The sequence below is a fragment of the Rhipicephalus sanguineus genome, chromosome 7, assembly GCF_013339695.2.
Source record: "Rhipicephalus sanguineus isolate Rsan-2018 chromosome 7, BIME_Rsan_1.4, whole genome shotgun sequence".
Classification (NCBI taxonomy): domain Eukaryota; kingdom Metazoa; phylum Arthropoda; class Arachnida; order Ixodida; family Ixodidae; genus Rhipicephalus; species Rhipicephalus sanguineus.
In genome coordinates, this window is record NC_051182.1 from 51724772 (window position 1) to 51748296 (window position 23525).

The following is a 23525-nucleotide window of genomic DNA, read 5'->3' on the forward strand; positions in this document are numbered from 1 at the left end:
ATTATGCTGATCTAGCAGAACAGTTAGAGTACCAGCGAGTAGCAGAAAACGTTACATATCGTTTGTGTGCAGCAAACATATCCTTACCTTTAATGGCTTGCGGGCTTATCATCATCTCAACTACGTTTAAGCAAAACACGAGATCATCGTCTAAAGCGCTGACATCACTGAAACGTGAATGAGAGGTAGGTTTTTTTACGTAGCAGAAAAAAATATCTGGGGCTTTGCGTCCAAAACCACATGATTTCAGAGACGCCGTAGCGGAGCGCGCCGAAATTCGATCATCTGGTGTTCTTTACGTGCACTGACATGCACAGTACACGGGCCTCTAGAAATTCGCCTCCATCGCAGTGCCCACCCCGCCGCGGGATCAAACCCGCAACCTTCGGTCAGCAAGAGCACTATAAACCATTGCTCCACCGCGGCAGACGGAGAGGGCCACGTGCCGCAGACGTGCCGCTGTTCACCCCGTGGAGGAAGGAAAACTAAGGAGAGGCCCTATGGTATCCCATGCATTGCGAAAACTGTGGCGGAAGTGACGTCAGATTTATGGGGCAAACAAACCGATATGGGGCAAACAAACAGCAGACGCCCCGCGGCGTGCTCTCCGCGGTGGTTCGCGTCTGCTCGGATTTGTAGTCCCGGCGTAAACTTAGCGCGTATTGTGCGGTTCGCACGCAGTAAAATGTTGCAAGCAGACGTTTACCAGGCTGTTCGTACGTAGCAGGCCCGAGCGCTGCGTGCTGAAGTTCTTCGTGGAGCGTTTTCGTGCAACAGTACAGAAAGTACCGGTACGTGCCGTAATCAAAAACATCCAGCCCTGCCTCATCGTATTGGAACTCACCTAGCAGTGACTTACGCGTTCTGCTGGGCGTTAGGCCTTTCTATTCCTTTCTTGTAGACCGATTTCCAGATCTATTGCCCGATTAGCGGATCTTTGCTCGTGTATATGGAGTGAGCGCAGTACTATTCGGCGCAATGCCAACCTATAGTTTGACGTAACTTCACGTCGAAAAGAAGACACCGCTGTATTGTAACGCGATCGTGCACGTAAAGTTTGTAATTCCAGTGCGCACACAACACAAGCACGCAGCGAGCGCACCACCGCACAATACGTACATCACGCAATCCGATAACAACAACAAAACTTTATTGCCATTTCGTTTGAACGACACAGCCTCTAAAACGTACGATGCCTTCAGCGCATGGTGTACGGCACGTCAGACGCCAAAAACAAAATTTCCCGTGTGTTCCGAGATGACACAACGAGTAAGAAGCAAAGAGCGCACATCCGAGTGCTCCGCGTGCAAATACCATGCCTTAGTGATCAGTATGAAGCGAACGTATACGTACACATGAAAAGTGACACCCGGTAATGTTCGCAGTGCACGCGATTGCACAGGTTATACGCAACAGCTGGGTATTGCAAGGAGCAGCATGCGTGATCGACTGCGCCGCTTGCGCGGCGAAAAAGAAAGCCGCTGCAAAAGTTTCGCGAGTCGCTCGATGCGCACATGAGCTTGCAAATGGCTTGCAGCGACGCAACGGAAATTGCCAAATGTTTTCGCTGCTCCTTCGCTAGGAGGCGATGCGGGTGTTTGCGATGTGGAAGCTTCACGAATGTGACGTCAGGGCCTCTCCTTAGTATTCCTTCCCCATGGTTCACCCGCGTGATGCGTCGAACCGGAGCCGCCGCATCTCATTGTTTCCGGCAATTGCTTATTTTACGGGTCACCTATTCTCGGCCACGCGGCGGGCCGCATTTCGGTGAAGGCGAAATGCAATAACACACGTTCACCTTACATTTAGGTGCCAGTTACGAAAAACCAGATGATCGTAATTAATGTGTAGCCATCCACCACGGCGTGCCTGTTAATTTTCGTGATTTTGACACGTAAAGGCCTAGAAATTAGTAATATTCCTCTTTCGCATAGTTTCTAGATTGTATTGCCCAATCTCCTTATATACATAATGGATTGTGTTACAGTCAGTGTTATCTCCCAAACACATTGAAGACTCTAAGGCTCTATATGGACCGCCTTGGAAACGTCAGAAATTCTTTCGTTCCCACCTAAGTTTGCCCAAGACAAACCTACTCACGTGTTGCATTTTTTTTCCCTCTCTTTTCAGGGAGATGTTTTATCTTACCAAACCTCTTGACACTCCCATACACAAACCAAGTCATTTCTGAGACACTGAGGATATATCCACCAATAATCTCGTGAGTACCGCACTTTTTTTTTCTCCTATCTTTCATCGTCTAATTTTATAGCCATGAACGGTGCAGCACGATGCTCAAGGTTGGCAGCGAAATTGTTGCTTAATAAACAGCCGCGTAAGGTTAACATTACTCGTGTTATCATGCCTAAAGTTTCTTGTGCGTCGTGTCCTGTCCAGCTTATGGTGTGAAATCTTCCTAACGCTTGTAGTATGCAAAAGTCACAGTGTCCCTTACGCATTCGTCTAAGACGACTCAAATGCACAAGCCGTGGTCTTCCTATTGCATTCTTATTACTTTTTTAGTCGATTGTATTGAGCCCCCCTCCTTAAGCTTGTGCGGCTCACGTGGCACTGCACTTCCGGGATCGACGTACCGTCAATCAAGCGACAATGTCTTGTGATGGCGTCAATTGACTTCATGTTAGTGATGTCATAGAGACGCCACGATGACGCCATAAATACTAGTAACACGTGACGTCACGGTGACGTAGACGGTGACGTCATTTTCGATCAGGTGCCTCGTTGGATCTTGAGCGTTACGCCACCGAGTCACCTTTTGCGTTTGATGAGACATGTAAGGTTTTCGCCGTATGAAACAAAAAGAACTCGTGCTGCGGAATTCATGAAACATGGTGCCCTGGGCCATTAAATGCCGTTAAGTGACCCCGGAATGAGCTGCAAGCTTTATTGCTATTTTAAATATCGTTACTTTATGTAACGCCTATGTGCTCGCAGTAAATGCAAGGAGAGCGCTCTTAGAGCACACTCCGCACTCTTTATTTGTTCTGCCTCTCAGTTATAGTGCACGCCACTGGACACACACGCACACACAAAACACTTCGAAGGGCAACACGAAAGCAGGTACAACGGCGAAAACCATCAATTCTCTTATCTGTGGCACGAATATATTGTGCATGTTGATAAGGATAACACGTCAGAAGCTTTGTGATAAATACCGTAAATGATAACCCCATGGTGAAATTGTCAATACAGTACAACAAAAAGAAAATTTTGCACGACTCATGCATATCGATAATATAGTCTACGTTAGAAACAGAGCCGATGTATCGTCGCCGCCTTAGTTTTAGTGGAGCTGAGACTGCCTTGTGTAGCAGGACGTCAACATTGTGAGATAACTGATATTTATTCTCCAACCAAAGTTACGAAGACACGTAAAAACCCGACGTTTCGGAACCAGCTCGGTTCCTTCCTCAGGGGGGACTGCGGCGGCTTGGCAGCGGCCTCTTAAGGCACTCTCGCGGCGGTTAACGACCCCACGCATTACCGAGGAGCGTAGCCCATGCGCATACACACGGGGGAGAGTTCCGAGTGAACGGTTGATATACATCGGCGAGACCACAAACTTCCCCGAACGGATTAGGCAACACTTCAACGACGTCCGTAAACTCAACAAAGAACGCAGCGCCGTCGCCGAGCACGCAGAGACGTTTGACCACAGAATAGACTTCAACGGAACCGCCATCCTCGAAAGTGAAACCAAGTGGAGGAGGAGGTTACTACTGGAGTCGTGGCATATACAGAGGACCACTCAAATATCAACGTTCACTCGGAACTCTCCCCCGGTGTATGCGCATGGGCTACGCTCCTCGGTAATGCGTGGGGTCGTTAACCGCCGCGAGAGTGCCTTAAAGAGGCCGCTGCCAAGCCGCCGCAGTCCCCCCTGAGGAAGGAACCGAGCTGGTTCCGAAACGTCGGGTTTTTACGTGTCTTCGTAACTTTGGTTGGAGAATAAATATCAGTTATCTCAGTTTACTTACCCAACCAGACAGACTTCTGTCTAATGTTTACCTTCACGTCAACATTGTGTATTGTCGCAACATTATACTGCCGCCTTTCGCAAGATTAGCGTGCTCCTTTTCCTGCTGGCTCCCTCCGATAAATTTATACTTCCCAATGAGAAAATATGATTATATTACCAGCAATCTAACAAACGGCCGCTTGTATTTCAGTGGTGAAGCGTCTCTGAAAACGCTAAAATCAGCTTGTTTGCGTATATGCCGAGGAAATACTTGGTCAAATCGGGTACTCTGGAGCACGTGGAGGGCGTAATGTCATTTGTTCCTATTTCATAGCTGAGATTTTTAATATGCAGCACACATGACAGTTCAGTTAAACCGCAAGTTACAGTACAACAAACGTTAACCATTGTACGTTGAATGCAGTGCAGTGTTTTCAGACAACCCGCCCACATCTGAGCTCTATGAATACGTCTAAATATATAGACTTCGCATTTTTTAATGAGCAGCTTCTTTTTAACCCTGGCGTCGTCAATAACATGTAGATCCTTTGCGACGAGCCCCACATACGTGACAAGACAAATTTAGTCGAGACCAGGTGCTAATAAAGGAGGGCCAAGTCATCCAAAGCTACATCTCACCAAGCTTCTAGAATTTGTTAAACTACAAGAGGCGGCTTAACTACGGATTGAATCATCATTATGAAATGGTACTTCTTTCTTATAACCATGTTTCAGTGTTACAGTGAAACGTCTACCTCGCTTCTACCTTTCTACGCGAACGCCACCCCTCCCCCCGTCTTCGTTCTTTGTGACAGACTATTCCTTTGCACTCACACGCCGGCCCTTCCTTCTCTCTCGAACCCCCGTTTTCGCAATTGCCCTCTCCTCCTCCTTTTTTTGGGTTGGAGGAAGGGGTAGGAAGCATATACACACGCGTGCTAAGGAAAGCAATTGCAGCCTTGAAGAAGACAAGTCCCCTTGTCGAAACGTCGGTTCCAGCGACACCCCGTGTTGACAAATTTTTCATCAATACAGATTATGCAATATCTAACATAATACTGACAATTATAACTGTGCGAGCGTGGATTCTGGCTGCACTAGATGCTACACTTCGTCCGAAGTTTCCGAATTTGGAATGCCAGTCTCACCAACTGATAATGGCGCTATTTTGGTCGACATACTTGTCACTACGTTTATTTGCCCCCAACGCACTGGGTAAAGAAACCCAAAAAGTGCATTTGCTAGCCAGGTTATGATATCTTCTTCGTGCACGTATCGCGGTTGTGGAGGGCCCGTGGACCTACGCATCTTTTTTACCGAAAACTTTTTTTTTCGTGTTTTCGTTTTCGCTTCAAGATGCAACGTTTCTGAAGTTAATTTGATCCTGATTTGGTTCTGAAACCAGAGCTGTTCACGCTTGCCACACGAGTTTACATCGCAGTTTTTAGGGGTGTGCGAATATCAATTTTTCGTACGAATCGAATGATATCACCTTCGAATTCGTGAATATCTAAACAAAGGAAAGTGTCCACAGTACAATATTTTATTTAACATGTACTATTTGAAGAAAAAAAAACATTAACAGCCTGGCTGGCAACACAACATATATACACTGCTATCTCCAGAACACAATTCCAGGTGCACAATGCACATCACAACACAAGCAAATCACGGCCAATGAAAGTAATGACTAGATGTTATCATGGAAATATGAGTTGCTCCCATGATACGCAGGCGCTCCCTTCTAACAGAGACAGCCCCCCCCCCCTCCCCCCTGCCACTGAAAAGGCACGCTCGCTTGGAACAGAAATGGCTGGTATAGGGAGATACATGGGGCAACTTTGCCTGACTGGGTTTCAAGGTGCCCACGTGCCATCAGTCACATGGGTCGTCTTTTTCAGAAGCGGTCGCTTGAACAGTGGTAGTGCGACGTTACGGCCGCATAATATTGAAAATGTATGGTTCGTCGCCAACAGCGCTGCACGTCGGAGATGAAGCAATAAATTACATTGGGGCGCTCGCCGCAGGCAGATATCGTGCCTCGTGTACTGATCTTTATCGCTCCTTCGGGAACGTTTTTAGCTATACGAACGTCAGAAATGTGGAAGAAGTTATTTTACATGATAATCAGCATACGAATTTTTGAATATTCGAAGGTATGAATATTCACTTTTCGTACACGATTTGAATCGAATACGAATATTTCGAATGTAATACGAGTTTCGAAACTTTCGAATATCGCACACCCCTGCAGTTTTACATCCACAGGTTTACGTCACGGTGCCCTGACAAAGATTATCGCTACGGGAAATACCTGATTAAGAAGGGAACATCTGTCATGGTGCCCACATACCAATTGCATCACGATCCGAAATATTGGGACCATCCTGAGAAGTTTGTACCCGAAAGGTAAGCCTCAAGATAATTGTCAATTTCCGGATGCCCGAGTGAATTATATCACTGGTAATCTTATTCGCTGCAAGACTTTTTATGTGACGATGTTTCAATAGTCAACTTCGTACCACTGTGGCCAGCAACGTATCCTCGGGATAAGGTAGCATAATACGAAATTAGTAGGCCCTTGTGGAGTCATGTCGGAGACAAATATCAAGAGACTAACCATTCACCCTGTCTGTAAATTTCATATAAGCCAGGCGCTGCAACTTGTATATGGGAAAAACTATGGAGGCCTTGACACTCATTTGTGATTTTGTTTTCTAACCATTAGCACTCGCTCAAATTTTACCAAGTAAAGTGCTTCTAATAGTTACAATTTACCACCCATATACGCCAAACTTTGGATCAGGCTTAGCTGCTCATCCATGCTACGGCGGGGTTGTATCATGAGTTGGGAAAATGGCTGAGACGACACTACTTGTCCTGGAGGCCACTTCACCTGTATGGTTGATTATCATTCACCAACTCGGCCATGTTTTACTTTTTAAATCAGGAGCAAGATTTGATCCATGACCTTGCCGAGATTGCCAATTGTACAGTTCGCGTCATGTTTGATCGTTTAGTTTTATTGCGATAACAATTATACGGAATCTCGCCTATTCTTGCCGTCGCCGTCTGTCACGCCGTCATGTCGCATGTATATGTATGTATATTAAAAAGGCACAAAGAAAAATAAAGAAGAAGAAAAAACTGAAGCACCCGACCGCGGTCGAACCAGCACCCCAGCTCCCCAGCGCGCGGCGTTAGACACATCATCCACACGCTCATTCTTTTTTGCTTTGTTGCAGAATGTAACACACGCCATGTATGCGCCAGCGAACGGCGAGCTATTTATTACACATGTACCGCCTTTAAGCAAACCGGAGTTGTGACCGTGTTTGCATCACGCAGCTCCCAATTTTATTCCCCTTTGAAAACTGCCCTTGAATCGCGCACCATTGGCCCTTTTTGTACCCACTTGTGATGTTGAAGGAAAAAAAAAGAAAGAACACCGGGAACACCTTGCATCAGACGCCCCCGTGTCTGGAGGCGCAGGAGTTAACTCCACGCGCCACAGTTTAAAAAAGAAATATCTAAGAGCCGTTTCTCCAATGTTCATGCAGACCAGCGCTCCTGTTTTTTTTTTTCATTTCGAATACTGCCCGGCGGCACGACAAAGTGGCCATTTTCTGTAACTCGGTGTGGAAGGCAAAAAAAATCACAGCAATCCACGGAGTTTAGTGGGCGGTGCGGAGGTTCATCGGTAAACCGTAATCTTCGTAAATTCTGCCCAGTACATCATCACCGCTGATCGGGGCGTTTATACTAAGGTTCGATGAGTTGTGACGACTGCAGCACTTTAATTTTACATGTCCTGTGAATTTTCATTGTGAAAGCTTTGAAAACATCTGGCGTCTTTCGTTAAGCAGCTGGCGTCTTTTCGTTTGCTTAGAAACATCTGGCGTTCTTTCGTTGTGCTTTTACAAAACATCTGGCGTCTTTCGTTGGTTTATTTCATCAATACGGCGTTTTGAACAAAATTTTATTGTTTATCACGCACAGGAGAAATTCACAGGCAACTTGGAGGTAAACAATGGGCTAATGGGAATGAGAGACAGAAGTCGGCTTTTGCTAACACTTACACTTCTACTTTTAACGTTTCCCTGGAACATGCCAATGGCTGCTTGGGGAATGAGAGACAGGATTCGGCTTTTAGTTAACGCGACGCTCGAATTTTTTATTGTTCAACAATGCACAGAAAAATCCCACCGGCACCACCTTGAGGTCAAAGCTAAGACTGGTTGCCGACTACTAGACTACCTACGAGGGACGAACGGGTGCCGCCTTAAAGCTTCGCCCCTAAAAATCACAGCATATACGAGTGAATGATGATGAGTGGGCGAAGCTCGGAGGTTCATCGTAAACCGTGAATCTTCCGTGAATTCTGCCCAGTACATTCACCGACGTGAGATCGGGCGCGTTTAGGTTCGTGAGTTTGACGATTGCAGCGCACTTTAATTTTATGTACTGTGAATTTTCATTGTTTAGAAAACATTGCTTAGAAAACATCTGGCGTCTTTCTAAGCAGCTCGTCTTTTCGTTTTGCTGAAACATCTGGCGTTCTTTTTTTGCTTTTACAAAACATCTGGCGTCTTTTGTTGGTTTATTTCATCAATCACCGTTTTGAACAAATTTTTTATTGTTTAATCGACAGGAGAAACCTCACCGCACTCTTGGATAAAGTCCTAATGGGAATGAGAGACAGAAGAATGCTTTTATACGCTGAATTTTTTATTGTTCAACAACGCACAGGAAAAATCTCCCACCGGCACCACCTTATAAAGCGTGAAGGTTACATACACTACGAACGAACGGGTGCCGCTATAAAGCCTCGCCCCTAAAGACAAAGAACACCGCGCAACCTTGCAAGGCGCCCCCAATTGTAGGAGACGCAGAGGGTCTCCACGCGCCAGTTTAAAACAAGAAGAAAAAAACCAGATCCCCGTACCGTGGGAGGATGTTTCGAACCGGTAGGGTGACTGTGGCGTAACTTTTTTTAATGAGCGACAAGCCAAAATGGCTGTAAAGATATGTTTAAATTTATACGCACACATATATGTTGAAGAGCCGCATATATGTCCCGAGAAGCGCGTTTCACGAATTTGGCATGTGTGGAAGAAGTTCTTGACAGTTCTTGGACAGGGCCTCACCGTGATCAGTGAGCACACGCGATGCTTGTTATAGGATCTTTTTAACGAGGGGTCGATGTGTAGTGAAGTATGTTTAGCAGAGCCGTTGAATTCTTGGATGCCTCGGTTCCTAATACACCCGTTCATTACGTCACATTTTACATAAAAAACGCCACGGCTCTTGCCTGTAGTGTGAACAAGGAACCCGCATGGCCAGTCTCTGTGTTTTTCACCTTGACGGCAGTGAGCATCTACATCCTATGCCTCGGTATTTCGTCGACACACGGCTGTACAGCCGGCCATGAACCTGAAGCCACCCTTCCGTTGGTGAGGTATAGGCTCGAGGCTGGCAGGTGATATTGTACGTGGAGCAACATTAGTGGATGGTGCTTGTCGTATTCGTAGACTCTGGGGATGTGGCCTAGTGTGTCTACAAAGCGTGTCAATCAATTGCATCATCCTCTCAGCATGAGGCCATCGCCCGCCTCGTAAGAAATGTGGAACTGCGTCGTTCTTGCGCTAAGTCAATTTACGGTGCGGTGATGTGTAATTTTCTTCGTTAATCTATTCCTCCGGGGTCGAGCAATGCTTCAAAACTGCCGAATCATATGAATACAAACGTAATGTTTATTGACTGCTATAAAAGCGGAGCCGCGAACTACACGTTAACTGATAATGCCTGTAGTGGTATCGTGTAGTGTTTATTGCTTTCTTGTAAAATCAGGTAGCAAGCACCACGACCACAATTTACGTTACCCATTACGCCTGCGTGTGTTTTTCCAAACCACTTTATGACCTGGCATGCTCAGTGGTAGAATACCTGATTGCCACGCAAATGCTTGGGTTCGATTCCTGCAGATCCTAATTTTCATTCATTCCATTCGTTGAGTCAACGCTGCCATTGTTGGTTTTCCTTAACGCTCTAGCATTTAAGGCCACATGTCCGTTCTCGCCGTCCCTTGCATCAGACGCCCACCCGTGTGGCTACGGAGGTTATTCGCAGAGGCAATCATAATCGTCAAATCCTCTTACCCTCCCACCTCCACGCGCCACGGTTTAAAAAAAAGAAGAAATATCTTAGAGCGGCTCAATTTTAAATTTCCCCACTTATATTAGCCGCCGGTTTCATAGCCAATCCCCCGTAGTCGGCAAAAGCCAACAATTAAGGGTCAAGCAAGCAAGCAAGCAAGCAAGCAAGCAAGCAAGCAAGCAAGCAAGCAAGCAAGCCAGCGTATGATTCTTCATTGTCGACACTTGCAGCGTGTTGCTCAAGCACATAGGCGTAACAACTGTGACAGTTGTTAGTTCACGCTTGCCGTGTGCATGCCTGTGCGTTCATTTAGGGCCAAACAAGCCCAAACAGCCATTGTAGTAATTTAGGGCGTCCTTCTATGTGCTTCAGCGGCACGCTGCAAGTTTCGAGCTGCTTCTGGTTCTTCGTGTGACATTTCGATTTCTCGCTATCGCATTCATTGCTTCGCCCTTGCGGCGAAACTGTGACTTTTTTTTTAACAGTATTGCTGTTTAAGCAGCCGTTCCTACGCAAAACGTGCTCATAAACTAGGGCGGCTATATGCCACAGGAATTGGGCAAGCCCCTCTGCCGAGTACAGCAGGTTCGAGGGAAAGCGAAGACATTACAGGGAGATGGCGGAGCGAAGGAGAGTGATAGAGAACAGTGGGGAAGGAGGTTGGAGCCTGGAATGGGAAAGAGTAAAGTCTAGTAAAACGAGGAACGCTGAGGCAAGGAGCCCGGAAGGAGGAGGGAGGCGAGCGTTAAGAGGAAACTCTGCTCGGCAAAGTGGGCAGGAGGAAGGAAAATAGGAGGAGAGAAGGCAGGAAGTGAAAAGGAAGAAAACAAGAAATAAATAAACTGAAATAAAATTTTCTGTCGAGGCGGGATTCGAACCCGGGTACCAACGGTCCGAAGGCGAGCGTCGTTACCCGGCGGGAATCGAGGCTCGGTAGCCGAACACGCATTTATGGGAATCTTATGAATGCGTTGCTGTGAGCGAAAGAACGAGAAAAAGGTAAAGAGAAAAAGAAAAGAAATATAGAAGGAATGAAATACAGAAAAAAAGCGAGAGAGGGAAAGAGAGAACAGACAAAAGAGCTAGAGAGAAAACACACCGTAGCCATGTATAGTATAGTAGAGAAAGGGGGTGGGAAAGGAAAGTGATGATGATGACGAGGGAACGGAGGAGGGGAGAGGGTAAAATATAGCATAGCCATGTATGCTGCATTATAGCACGGAGGTGGCAACGGAAGTGAGGGTGAGGATGAGAGAAACGAGGAGGGCAAGGCCACCAGCTGCGCTCTTTCCACAGTCTGCGCACTCCCAGTGCCTAGCTGCTCCAATTGTTTTGCATTACTTCTCGGCTCTCACTAAGTGTAATCTATTTAAGATGTCGTCACGTTCTCGTGCTGTTGAAGAAAGCAGTAGTCAGCATGTTTAAGACGAAACTCTTTATTCGGGCGAATTTGTTGCCAGGAAATAAAAATCTAAACTACAAGCAATGCACGCTGTAAACTGGTGCAAGAAAATTTGACGAAAGAGGCGTCGTTTCTTTTCGCATTTTCTTCTCGGTGGTTCGCGACGTCGAATTTTCTTCTAACATGCACCAACTAGCCTAACAACAAGTTTTACTAATGTACACTGGTAGCGGCGAACAGAACGTCGACCATCGATTATCTAATCAGCAGTAAAGCGCGTCGGCCTTTGATAGCTTGAGGCTGCTCTCACCCCCAGTAAAGTCGTTTGCGCCTCATGGCGCATGCGCGCCTCGCGTATTAGTCGCAGCTAAGTTTACCAGCCACCAAGCGAGAGGTGGCGCTCTGATCGCGCGGGGTAGGGTTAGCGCGGTGGCGCCGCCAAGCGGAAAAGTGGTTAGACCGTTAGACCTGCGCACAGAGAACATCAGCTAGTCTCTCTTTGGGCTTGGGCAGTGTGCGTGGACGAACGGCTGTGGCGGTGGGTCCATGGGGACGATGCCGAAGCTCGTTTCCCGCGCGCCCCTCGTGGTGAGTCGCACATCACCGACGCCGCATGCGCACATTGTATGTGGTATGTTTTCTGTGTATTGTTGTATGTATTGGCATTATGTAAGCGTGTTACTACTTATGTATTAGATTCGGCTGGTGAGCTCGCCAGCCGCTTAATAAATGCAGGTTAATAAAAGCAGGTTAATAAATGTACACTTGTTGGTTGCTCGACAGCGTTTTCTGTGTCCACGTCTTCCGAGAGCGCGGTTCATCTCGAGAAACCACAATAGCGCCCATGGTTGGGTTCATGGAGCATCGGGTGACAGTTTTCGCGGTTCGGGGCAACCTTGCTTTGAGCTGGATTGGAGTAGGCCTAGGGAGGATTTTCCTCCCTAGCGTCGGTGGCCTGCCTCCTTGAGGGCGAGGAGGTCGGTTGCTGTGACGTAATTGAACTTGTCGGCAGGATAAGAGTTTTTTTTCTGTTCGCAAGTTGCTGTTTTAAGAGCATCGATTAGTTGGTACGAGAGCCGTGGTCTGCATACTGGTGAGAGCGAGGCCTAGAGCACGTGATTTGTAGGCAAGCCCGAAGCGATTGAAAAACGGAAGCCTCGTAGGTGGCCCGAGTTTTCTATAAATAGCTTCTTCTATCTCTTTGATTCTGGGAGTCGCGGCTCAGGGAGCTGGGTGGCCATGGGTCATGGGAGACGTTGCTGTCTTGTATTGCGTCTCGACGCCAGTGCGTCGTGACACGGTAAGGGACGGGGGCCGCCGATCGTTCAGTAAGCTGCCGTGTGCAGCGAGCTAGTTGGGCAACCTCACAGAGCTGATATCTCCTCGCGGCTGCCTCTTCTGCGCCTGTACTGGGTCACGGGCCCGATAGCAGAAATACTCGGCAAATTGAAGAATAATTTTAAATAAGCAAAAAAGCGCAACACCCAAACCAAAACCTAACCGAGCATATTGTCTTCGCGTGACGTGTAAGTCGGGAAAAACCGGAATTAATGCAAGGCATACCGGTCCCACCAGCACGTAATATGAAAGCTGCGAAAGCGGCGAAGAGCAGACGCTCAGGGGAAAGGTGACTCCGTCGGAAATATATATTGTGTGTGACTGACCGTGCCACGTGCAGAAGCTCCTCAGAGCACTCGGAAAATGACAGCTGGATTCCGACGCATTTGGAGGCCAACTAAACTCGCCATTCCATTCCTCTTCGATGAAGTGGAAAGCACCTGTTTAGTTCATTGCTTGTCTGGTTGCTCATTCCACCGCGAGATGGCGCCACCTATCCAGGCAGCTCAAGTATGTGGGGCCGCGATCGGGTAAAATGCTATCGCTTAGAAGTTTGCGGACTAACTAAAGCTTCTTAGTATTGCTGTAAGAAGAGTGCATACGTTTGGCAATACGACGTTTACCATCGCGTTGGTAGGGTCAAAGAAATTTAATATAAGCCAAGTACGAGTCACCTTACGCACCAACGTTACTCGATTAGGCTACGTTTTTTCGCAAGACGCGCAGCTCACCGCATACCGATAGGCTTCGTCACGGTGACCCTGTATATGTTACGGAAAGTGTTTCCGTACGGTAATGTTCACGCATGTGCATTCTTTAGCCGGCACGGTATTACCGCACTTTCCGTGCAGGAAACCGGTTTTGCTAGCTAAAACACACTAATATAAAGACGCAGGGAAATCGTTTGGTGCGAGCGTTTCGCGACTGCCAATTGGTAATCGTGTGCAGCCCACAACGCAACACCACATACCACCCATCGCACGAAACTGAAATTCACACGCCCAGCCAACGAAGCGCTGGCCAAACACACACGATTGTTGCCTTATGCACAGCAGACGCTCTAGTGGCCCCTCGGTTCCGTCACCTCCGCTATGCCAAAAATGACGTCACGCACACAGTGTTGCCAAGAATTCTGGGAAGCGAGGTGGGGAGAGTCGGGGCAATCATTAAATTCATTTGTAATGAATCTGCATATCTCTCCAGCTTGTAATTTGGCATAAATAATGGGAATGTGCAAACAAACGTATTGAGATCCATTGACCTCAAAAAATCGTCGGAGTTGGCTTTTAAGGACGAAATTGTGACTCTTTCATATTCATGTGTGCTAATGGTTGGCGACAGTAAGATCACCTAACTTTGACCCGTTGATATGAGGTGGTGCAAATCAGCCATTTTGAGGGTAATCACTACGTCGTACATTTATCGAGTTAGCAGTGGGTTTACTCATCTACGAAGAAATCGAATGAATGTGTCACAGTATATTACGCGTGTAATAATGAATGGCCTGTTCGACCATCATGGGCCCTGCCGCCGGTTTTCGTCCAGCCGCGTTGAATGAGCAAAATAACCCGAGCGTTTCTTACACGATCGCAATACGGCTCGAAAGCGAATACCTTAAGGCCGGAGTACATGGAACAAATTATCTCGACGAATTTCGCGCGTAAAGTAAAGGCGCAGCTGCGCGATGCGGCATCTTGGCTATGTTGCGACAGAGGCGCCGTCAGCCACCGTTCGTTAGCCGTTCGCGGTCGGAAGAAGTTCGTCACTCGGACAGCGATAAAATATCGCATGTATTCCACCCTTTAGTGACGGAAGTATGAATGATGTAAACGACACATCAAGATGGGATGAGCCATTTGACTCGTCAAGCCTGCTTTCGTATTCGTCGAGCCTCCTCTGGAGTTGCATACTCCTCAGGCCTAACAAAGAATCCACTAGGCCATGCCTCAGTGTCCTCCATAGCGCGTACTTTTCGCGTTACACCATAGCCGCCAATAGGCTGGGTCACGCGAACGCCGCTTTTTTATACTCTCCAAGCAGCCGACGCAGCACTGCGGCTGCTTTCCATGAGGTCTTCTGCGCTAGGAGATCGCTTTCTTTATTGCCTCGAGTTCACGCTTTCGCAGAGAAGTAGCGCGCAGCTCATGTGACGAAGCAATCACGTGATATCACGGTACGTGACGTCATAGAGACGTCAGAAATTCTTGCGACCTGTAACTTCACAACGACGCCACAGGTGACGTCATCACACGACGATGACTTTTTACATCACTTTCTTGTTGACTCCGACAGCCTCTGTTCTCGTTCGATGAGGCATCTAAGGCTTTCTCCTTTAAACTAAACACAGACGGAAGGAACACAGGTCCTCATAGGAAAGATGTTCATTGAGCGTCTTTCCGGAGGGAGCGCTTGCCGGAAGGAGGCTTAAGTACGGGTATTTTTCTCCTCGTTATTTGTAGGTTCAGTCCCGAGAACAAAGATCGCATCAACCCGACAGTTTATCAGCCCTTCGGTCTGGGACCCCGCATATGCATCGGCCAGCGTCTGGCGCAAGTAGAACTTGCTTCAGCTACTACAGAAGTCCTTCGTCATTACCGCATCACGCTGGGCACCTCTCAGAAGGTATTGCTTTTTTTGCTTTCTTTGATCGCTTATTATATTGTTACCCTTGCAACGAGCGAGCGTTTTGTGCGACACACCGCTAGAACACCTGTATAGAATGACATGCATAACTACACTACACATACATTCATATAAATAGCTACATACACAAATATACGGCGTGTATTTAAAGTCTGACGAATATTCATAAAAATACGAATTATGTTAAAACAAAAAAAAAGAAAATTTCACCTTCAGAAATTAGCCGGGTGCAACGATCGCACATAAATCGTGCGATCGCCCCGTCTGGCACTTATTTCTCTAAGGTTCACAAGTTCGTTTAGCAATAGTTACATTAGGATACATTTCAACTAGCCGAGGTGGTATAGCGGTTATGGTGCTCGGCTGCTGACCCCAAGGTCGCGGGTTCGATCCCGGCCGCGGCAGTCGCATTTCGATGGAGGCGAAATGCTAGAGTCCCGTGTACTGTGCGATGTCAGTGCACGTTAAAGAACACCAGATGGTCAAAATTTCGGAAGCCCTCCACTACGGCGTGCCTCATAATAATATCGTGGTTTTGGCATGTAAAACTCCAGATATTATTCTTAAACTATCGAATCGCAGACGTTGAGTTTTCGAAGTATATCCGCTTGGAATAAATGGTTAGGGCGGCATGCATTTTCATATTTGAACTTGCTGTAAAAATGCACGAGTGTAAATACTTTCGTAACAGAATATCACGTTGTGTATTAAATTTTAAAAATTCAAGCAGCTTCATTGAAATAAAATCGGTGAAACGAACCTAACTCCCGCTCATTGAGAAATTCATTTTTATACTTAAGGCACACTCGGTCTCACCACGGAATTTCTGCTCAGCGTGACGGAATTCTTTCATACGCACAAAAACTCTAATCAAATGGTTTCACTGAAGATTATGCTCAACAAATTCATACTCAACTGGGAAATACTCAAACTCATGAAACCTTCGTCTTACTGGGCTCAGTCAGTCTTAAGGAAACCGAGGGTCCACTCTGATAAGCTGACTAGTACTCATACTCACCAAGTTTCTGCTTCTGCGGGCTTACTCGAGCTCATTCTCACCATGGTCTTACTCAGCCAAGGCCGTTCCAATTCAAGCTCGCCAAATTTCTCTCCAGAGCGCCTCGTTCGGATACACCCCCTCAGCATCAAACTCGCGCGTGCTCTCCTGTCCAGGAGGAGATTTGTTGCCAGTATTTCCTCGAAAATCATAAAAGAGAAAATGTTAACACAGTGACAGGATCTAACCTATAACACATGCGAAGTGATTTCAGATAGACACTGCAAAACGCTTGCAAGGGCGATGACAACAGGAAGAACACAAGTGTTGAAAGTTAGCGCTCGTGTTGTGTTCTTGCTGCTGTCCTTGTCCTCTCAAGCGCTTCGCAGTAATTATGTCACATAAACAAGGTCGAACATAACCATTTGGATGCTTATGTTCGACCTATACATGCAGAAATTCTTGAATATAATTTTGCATACACTTAAGCTTCTTACTTCCTGTGCATTATTTATTTGAGCAGATAAATATCACAGCTTCATCTTGGTGCTCTTAGAAGCTTTCCGCTTTCAGAAAATATTTTGTCAATGAATACAGATACTGAATTGTTTGGTTTTTTTTCGTTGTGCAAGCAATTGAGTGTGTGCGTATCGCACGCTCATGCTTTTTCAGCAGGGCAAAATAAAACTCGTTCATTCCTCCCCGGACATGAAAGTCGGCCTAGAAAAAAAGTGGATGTTGCCAAATTGTGCACGAATAAAACGTCAGTTTACGTGTTCCGACATTCTAAACTAGATGAACGATGGCGCCGCGGAAACTATGAGTCGCTGTGCTGGTTTTTGAATTCACAAAAAAAACACAATAGTATTCGTACTAGTTGGTCAGCCCAAAGAAACACATAAATAGACTTATCTGTCACACTACATTACGTTTAGATGCGCCCTTGCAGCACTGTTGCCATCCACATTGTTTCATTGGCGCTGCACGCGAGTGCTTGGAAAAAAAAGAAGGTAAAGAACCAGAAACGACCGGCATATTACGACCTTAGGGCACACTCACATAAATATTAACAATATTCGCAAACGCCAACTCTGCTTTCGTTCTTTTCGCCATGATTTCGTATATCGTAATACAAAACCGGCTGAATTTGGCAGCCCTCAACAAGCATTGAAATGAACTAAACAAGTGGAAGTGGAGTACAGTGAAATTGGAAGAGTTTACTACCGTTATTTACGCCATTTACTCCCTTATATGTCTCATGCAGATGTGCCCTTGAAAAAGTTCGCAACGACTTCACTCGTAAACACGAGTGAAGCAAAAAGTCATCATTGGTCGTTGGCAGCTCGTATGCACAACTTATTTATTTACCTATTTTATTCATTTATTGTACCCTCAAGGCCCGAAGGCATTACAGGTGGAGTGGGGATACATAAAGAATACAATAAACAGCAACGCCTAAAGGAAAAAAAGTAAAAGAAAAGAAAATGGCTGGTGAAAACTCACAACAAGACAAAAAAGGAAAAATAGCAGCGGGAATACACAACAGTTTTGATAATAAGAGAACAAATTATACGAAGAGTAACAAGGATCAATATATTCACAAGATAGTAGCAACTGTTTTGCGAAACATATTAATATCTGTTGTGTCAGCGATGTCATGGGGGAGGGCATTCTAATTGACACAAGTTCTGGGTACGAATGAGTCATGAAAACATTTATTGTGACAAGACGGAATCCCAACTTTATTGCGGTCATTAATGCGAGCTGAGATGTACGAGGGGCTTGTGAGTATTTTTTTTTTCAGATAGTTGTAGTAAATTTTATGAAAAAGACATAATAAAGATACGGACCAGAAAGATACAGAGGAGGGAGGGACAAACTTAATTTCATGACGGTTACGCTACTTGTTCGGTGATAGTTAGAGAGTATGAAACAACAGGCACGGTTTTGCACAGCTTCCAAGTCTGAAATGAGCGTGTATGAGAGTACCAAAGACGTAATTAACGATGTCGAGAGTAATTAGTAGTTTTACTTGATGGATATTAATTCTGAGTAATGCGAAGTTACTTATTTATGCCCTGAAAAGGTGGTACCATCCCGGAGGTCATGCTACACCAGGTGAGAGAGGTGCAGAAAACAGCAAGGGGGGTACAATACAACACAATGGAAAGAGTACGTTAATCAAATGCGTACCTATAAACACTGGTGCTCATTATGCTTTGAGGAAGTGATATTCCCCATTGTTCCCCGTATAACTCAATGCTTGACGAATGTGCAGCAGGCTTTCGCATTCTAGTGTTTGAGATAACAGAACATGCTGACAGTATCTTTACACCACCCTATGCGTGGCCATTGGTTACTTCTTGAAGAACTCCAATCACTCATTTCATGTTGTGTTGATATAAACGGAACTTGCTCTCCAGCACGTACAATTTCACACACAAGTATAGTTCAGCAAAAGAAATTTGTTGAAACACATTTTCATTAGAGGGGGCCCCTTTGATAAATATTCTATTTAGCACCTCTGCCATTTTTGTCTGATTCTCAAATCTGTGCGTCGTTCGGTGCTTCCTCTTTTTGTTTTTATTCATTTCTTGCTTCTTCAAAATGTAGCTTTTTAGTGCCACAAATATTGAATTTAATGTACCCAACCAGCTTGCCCAACGAGAAATGTGAAGTGACTGATTTGTGAAGTTTCAAAGACTAATTAAAAGCAAGTGCAGCTGGCACCTAGTAAAAAGCATTGCAATAACATCAAGGAACACAATCAATCTCGATTGTAGCTGCTGCAGAAGTGAATCAGAAGCCAGTATGTTGTGGTGCTGCTACTGTGAACACTTCAGGCCGCTGGAAGTTTTTGCTCGAAAATTGCCTTAACGCAATAAAAGACAGATGACCAAAGCGCAAAAACCTGCCCCACGTCTTGGCGGATGAAGTTACATTGTCTTTAATTAGTTTTAAAAAAATAATCTGCCTACCAAGTAGTCGCTACTACATCCATCACAGATATTGTCTGCATAGACAAAGCTATAACACCATTACAATCACGTGTATGTGACTTTCAGTGTCACATCATGCTTAAGGTGTTAAAAATGCATAAATATTCTTAGACTTTGCGAGAACTTTGCAATTTTTCATATTTTAACAGTTACATTAATGGTGCATACTTGTGAAAAATCCAGAAGAGCATCCATATTTTAAGAGCGGAACTGTTTAAGGCTCACTAAAGCCCCGTGTGGCGTAAACAGAAAACAGGTGGCATCTTGGACGGCCTCTACCTTATGTGGCATCTCGCACTGCACAGCAGCACATCGTATCAAGGGGAGTGAGAGGAGAGAATACGAGTGAAGAGGAGGTGGAGCAGAAATAAATAAAACAAAGTAAAATTGTGTGGTTATGTAGGATTCGAACCCGTCTACCTGCAGTATGAAGGCGAGCGTCGCGACCACTCGGCTATCTAGGCTCTTTGTGATTACCGGATCGTGGTATGTACGTCAACAACAATAATATACAACGCTACAATCATCTCCACATATATAAATGAACAAAAGATGAACGAAAAAGGAGGAAAAAAACTGGACTGGCTTTCCTCAAGATTCATTTAGGAATGGCAGAAGTTCAACGCTAGACTGCCAGTCAGGTACGAAGTCTTGCTGTTTGAGTACATCAGTTTACTGAACAATTCTGTCACGAAAAATCACACGTGCAGGTCGCCTGTCAGGGTCGCACAGGAATCCGGTCATTCTTGCCTGTCATAAACAGTGGAGGCCGAAAAGCATAATCTGGTCAAAAGGCATCCCGTACTCCCTTCCTATCGGTAAAATCATGATTCTTGTTGAATGCAGACAAAGTACATTCTTTAGCGTTTCCTGTAAAGCGTCCCTGAAGTTGACCTTTTGCCAACAGTGCAAAAATACGTGATTTATTGTCTCAGCTTTTCTACAGATAAAGAAATCACACCATCTCCCGCTGAAGGGAACCATGAGGCGATGCGAAGCAGCGTTTTGGCATGTGGAGCCCGCGTTTAAGAGGGGTAGTGCAGAGGGGAAGGGGGAGAGGGAAGGGGGAGAGGGTTATGGGAGAGGGAAGTGGAGAGGGAGAGGGGGAGCGGAGAGGAAGCGTGTGGAGAGGGTTTGCGCATGCGATGTAAGGGTGGTCACGGCGCACACCACCGGTTTGAACTCCGCCATAAGATGCTTCGCATATAAAACAATGAGAACCCCACGACATATAAAAACCCCGTTCTCCCAAGTATGTTGGTGCTGCTAAAGTACCCGGATGTAAATTAATAAAGTTCTTGCAAATGGCCGAATTTTCATTTCTGGAACCCGTTTGAGTGCACTTTTCCTTCGCCTCAGCTGTTTATTGATCTATACTTAGGTACTGGAAAAATCATATCACATAGCCTTTATATAGTTTCTTTCGATTTACTTAAGATATAGTAATTTGAAAGCCTTACGGACAGAAAATGGACACTGTCCACAACTTCTAAAAAAACCTCGCGTAGCCACAGGCATGCTTGCCGTGTTAACAACAAAGTTAGGAAACACACGACAAAAGCGCAGCCGGCACACTGTTCGCCGAAAGGGATCTCGCTTGTCCCTAGAGGAAAGAAATCGAATAACTAGCTGTTGCACAAATAGATGCGACGAATACCCAAGCTAGCACAACAAGCATTTATGGGAACCATATGATTGCGTTGACATAGGGCGAGAGAACGCGAAAAAGAGAGAAAGAAAGAAAGAAAATAACAGCGACAGAGAAAAACACATGCACAGAGAGAGAAAGCGAATGAAGAAGTGAAAGAAATAGATAAGATAGACAAAGAAAGAACAAAAATAAACAGAAGAGAGAGAACGGAAAGTATAGCGTAGCCTGGTATAGTATCATATAGCAATGGGTGGGAAAGTGAATTGAGGGGGAGGAGGATGGGTACGGAGGAAGTGAACGCCATCAGCTCTGCTGTTTCCTCAGGCTCCGCACCACTAGTGCACTAGGGGCCCCAATTTTAACTGCACTTTGCCATCCCTGCCTTTTAAGCTGCACATGACCGCATATGTGTGGTTTTTACACCATACATACACTCTAGTCAATAGTACACTATTTCATAAATTATCATACACAGATAGGTAACGAGGCTTACAGTCCGGAAGGAGTCGAGACAAAGTCGAGTCTTACGAGACCTGGAGTGGGGCTTAACACGAGCTACTCGCCATGACTGCGGAATCGACTCCTTAATCGAAGGATCATTAGGTACTTTCAGTGTGGCTATTCTACCTAGCGATACGAGCTATTTCAATAAAATGTACGCAAGGAAACGTAGACAGGTGCCTCTCTAAGGACGGCGTAACGCAGTTGCGCATACCAATACCGGTATATATCTAAGAGAAGTATAAATCAAGAATAGCACTTACAAAACCCATGCTTGTAAGTACATCGACTGTTTTAACAAATCTTTTTCTAATGTTTATTTTTTCTCTTGCAGAAAGACCTCGAGCTGGACACGTACTCTCACTTGGCCGTGCCTAAGGAAGCTGTTAAAATTCGACTACACAGGCTCAGCCGCGAGAAATGAATCGTCCTTTACTATTTTCTGCCGAAAGGTGCATACGAGCATGATATGGAGAATAACTCCTCATTTAGAGCACAAATCAATATATGTGTACAAACATGATTATTTCTTCTTGACGTGCGTTGCCTTTTAGAACAAGCAACCTGCCAGTTTTGTCGGTTGCTCTTTATTCTTATATTTCACAGTTTATACCTCATTCTTATAATACTGCAGTTTAAACACACGAAATGTGTAGAATAAGTATTTGTACATTCGTTCGGCGATGTGTGCACTTGACTGTAGCTATTTCACCACAAAACGATCAAGTGGTGTCATTTAAAGCAAATATTTCAGCCACTGTTACGATACTCCCTAATGCAAACTACAGCGCATTAGTATTCGGGTATTTGTGGAGCTCAGCCTCCGCTCGCGTTGTTCGTTTAACAGCAACGCCAGACGATGCACATCTATTGATTGCGGTCAAACGGTGCCAAGTCCCGCTAATTGCACCTTGGAAGCATTGAGCGAGTGAACGTGGAAGGAGGCTGCACTTGCTGCAGTGGAAAGTGTTGAATACAAGTCGCCCTATCCCAAGACATAGCGGCGTGAGCGGCCGCACTAGGGTCTAATATAAGCGATTAAAACATAAAAAAATACAACCTCCGCTATAGCCATAGCTACGAAAGAGAACTTCCATAGAAAATAAACTCAAACAAGTTCCTTGATTTTTCTGGCATCATGCACTTTATCCGGACACCAGAATCTGGGCGGGTGGCGAATTGTACGAGGTCGGCATATAGTGCTGTAGTAATGCGAGGTCAGGTAGAAGTAGTGGCGGTGCCATCGGGCCGAAGCTCCTGCTGCCAAGACGGCGTAAACAACCATGTGCGCAACCATCTTCACGACAACCGTACCTGAATGGGCGATTGGCGCAGCGTCGACGGAGCATCTTTATTTAGGCAGACATGTTCAGATTCAACGTAGCTGCATCACAACTTGTACTGCCCTGAGACTACAAAAATACTTTCGTATGATAAGAATGCGTCGTTTATATCGTTGGGATTTATCAGTGAAACTTTGTTCAAGATGGAAGCTTTTTCGAAGTATTCGAGATGGTCAGAACTGACATTGTTTGCGCAGATAAAGGATAACAAGAATAGAGTCTGCAGTGTTTGCCAATCTCAATGCGCAACTTCAACAACCCGACCCAGGTTTCTCACATACCCTCAGTGCATTTTGTGTGTCAACATTCTTTGTACTTACAGATCAAAACTTACTATTCGTGCTTTTGCATTATCTAAAATCAATTTCAATGTGATGCTTTCGCTGAATAATGAAAGAAAAGAGCCTTCACAAAACGCTACTGCAGTGAGTGGCTTGCCTAGGTGACTGTCCCCTTATAATGACAGCAACGACGGTGCGTAGGACGTACAGTGGGGATGGAATCAAACGCGAACAT

General features: G+C 45.6%; 1 protein-coding gene across 1 annotated transcript; it reads left to right on the forward strand.

Moving 5' to 3' along the window:
• The first annotated feature begins 178 nt into the window (after positions 1 to 178).
• On the forward strand, positions 179 to 22203 carry LOC119398687 (cytochrome P450 3A7). Its single transcript, XM_037665517.1, has 5 exons — positions 179 to 185; positions 2131 to 2221; positions 6248 to 6388; positions 15335 to 15497; positions 22001 to 22203. The coding sequence occupies exons 1-5, from the start codon at positions 179 to 181 to the stop codon at positions 22088 to 22090; spliced, it is 492 nt and encodes a 163-aa protein (XP_037521445.1). The 3' UTR covers positions 22091 to 22203.
• The last annotated feature ends 1322 nt before the right edge of the window (positions 22204 to 23525 follow it).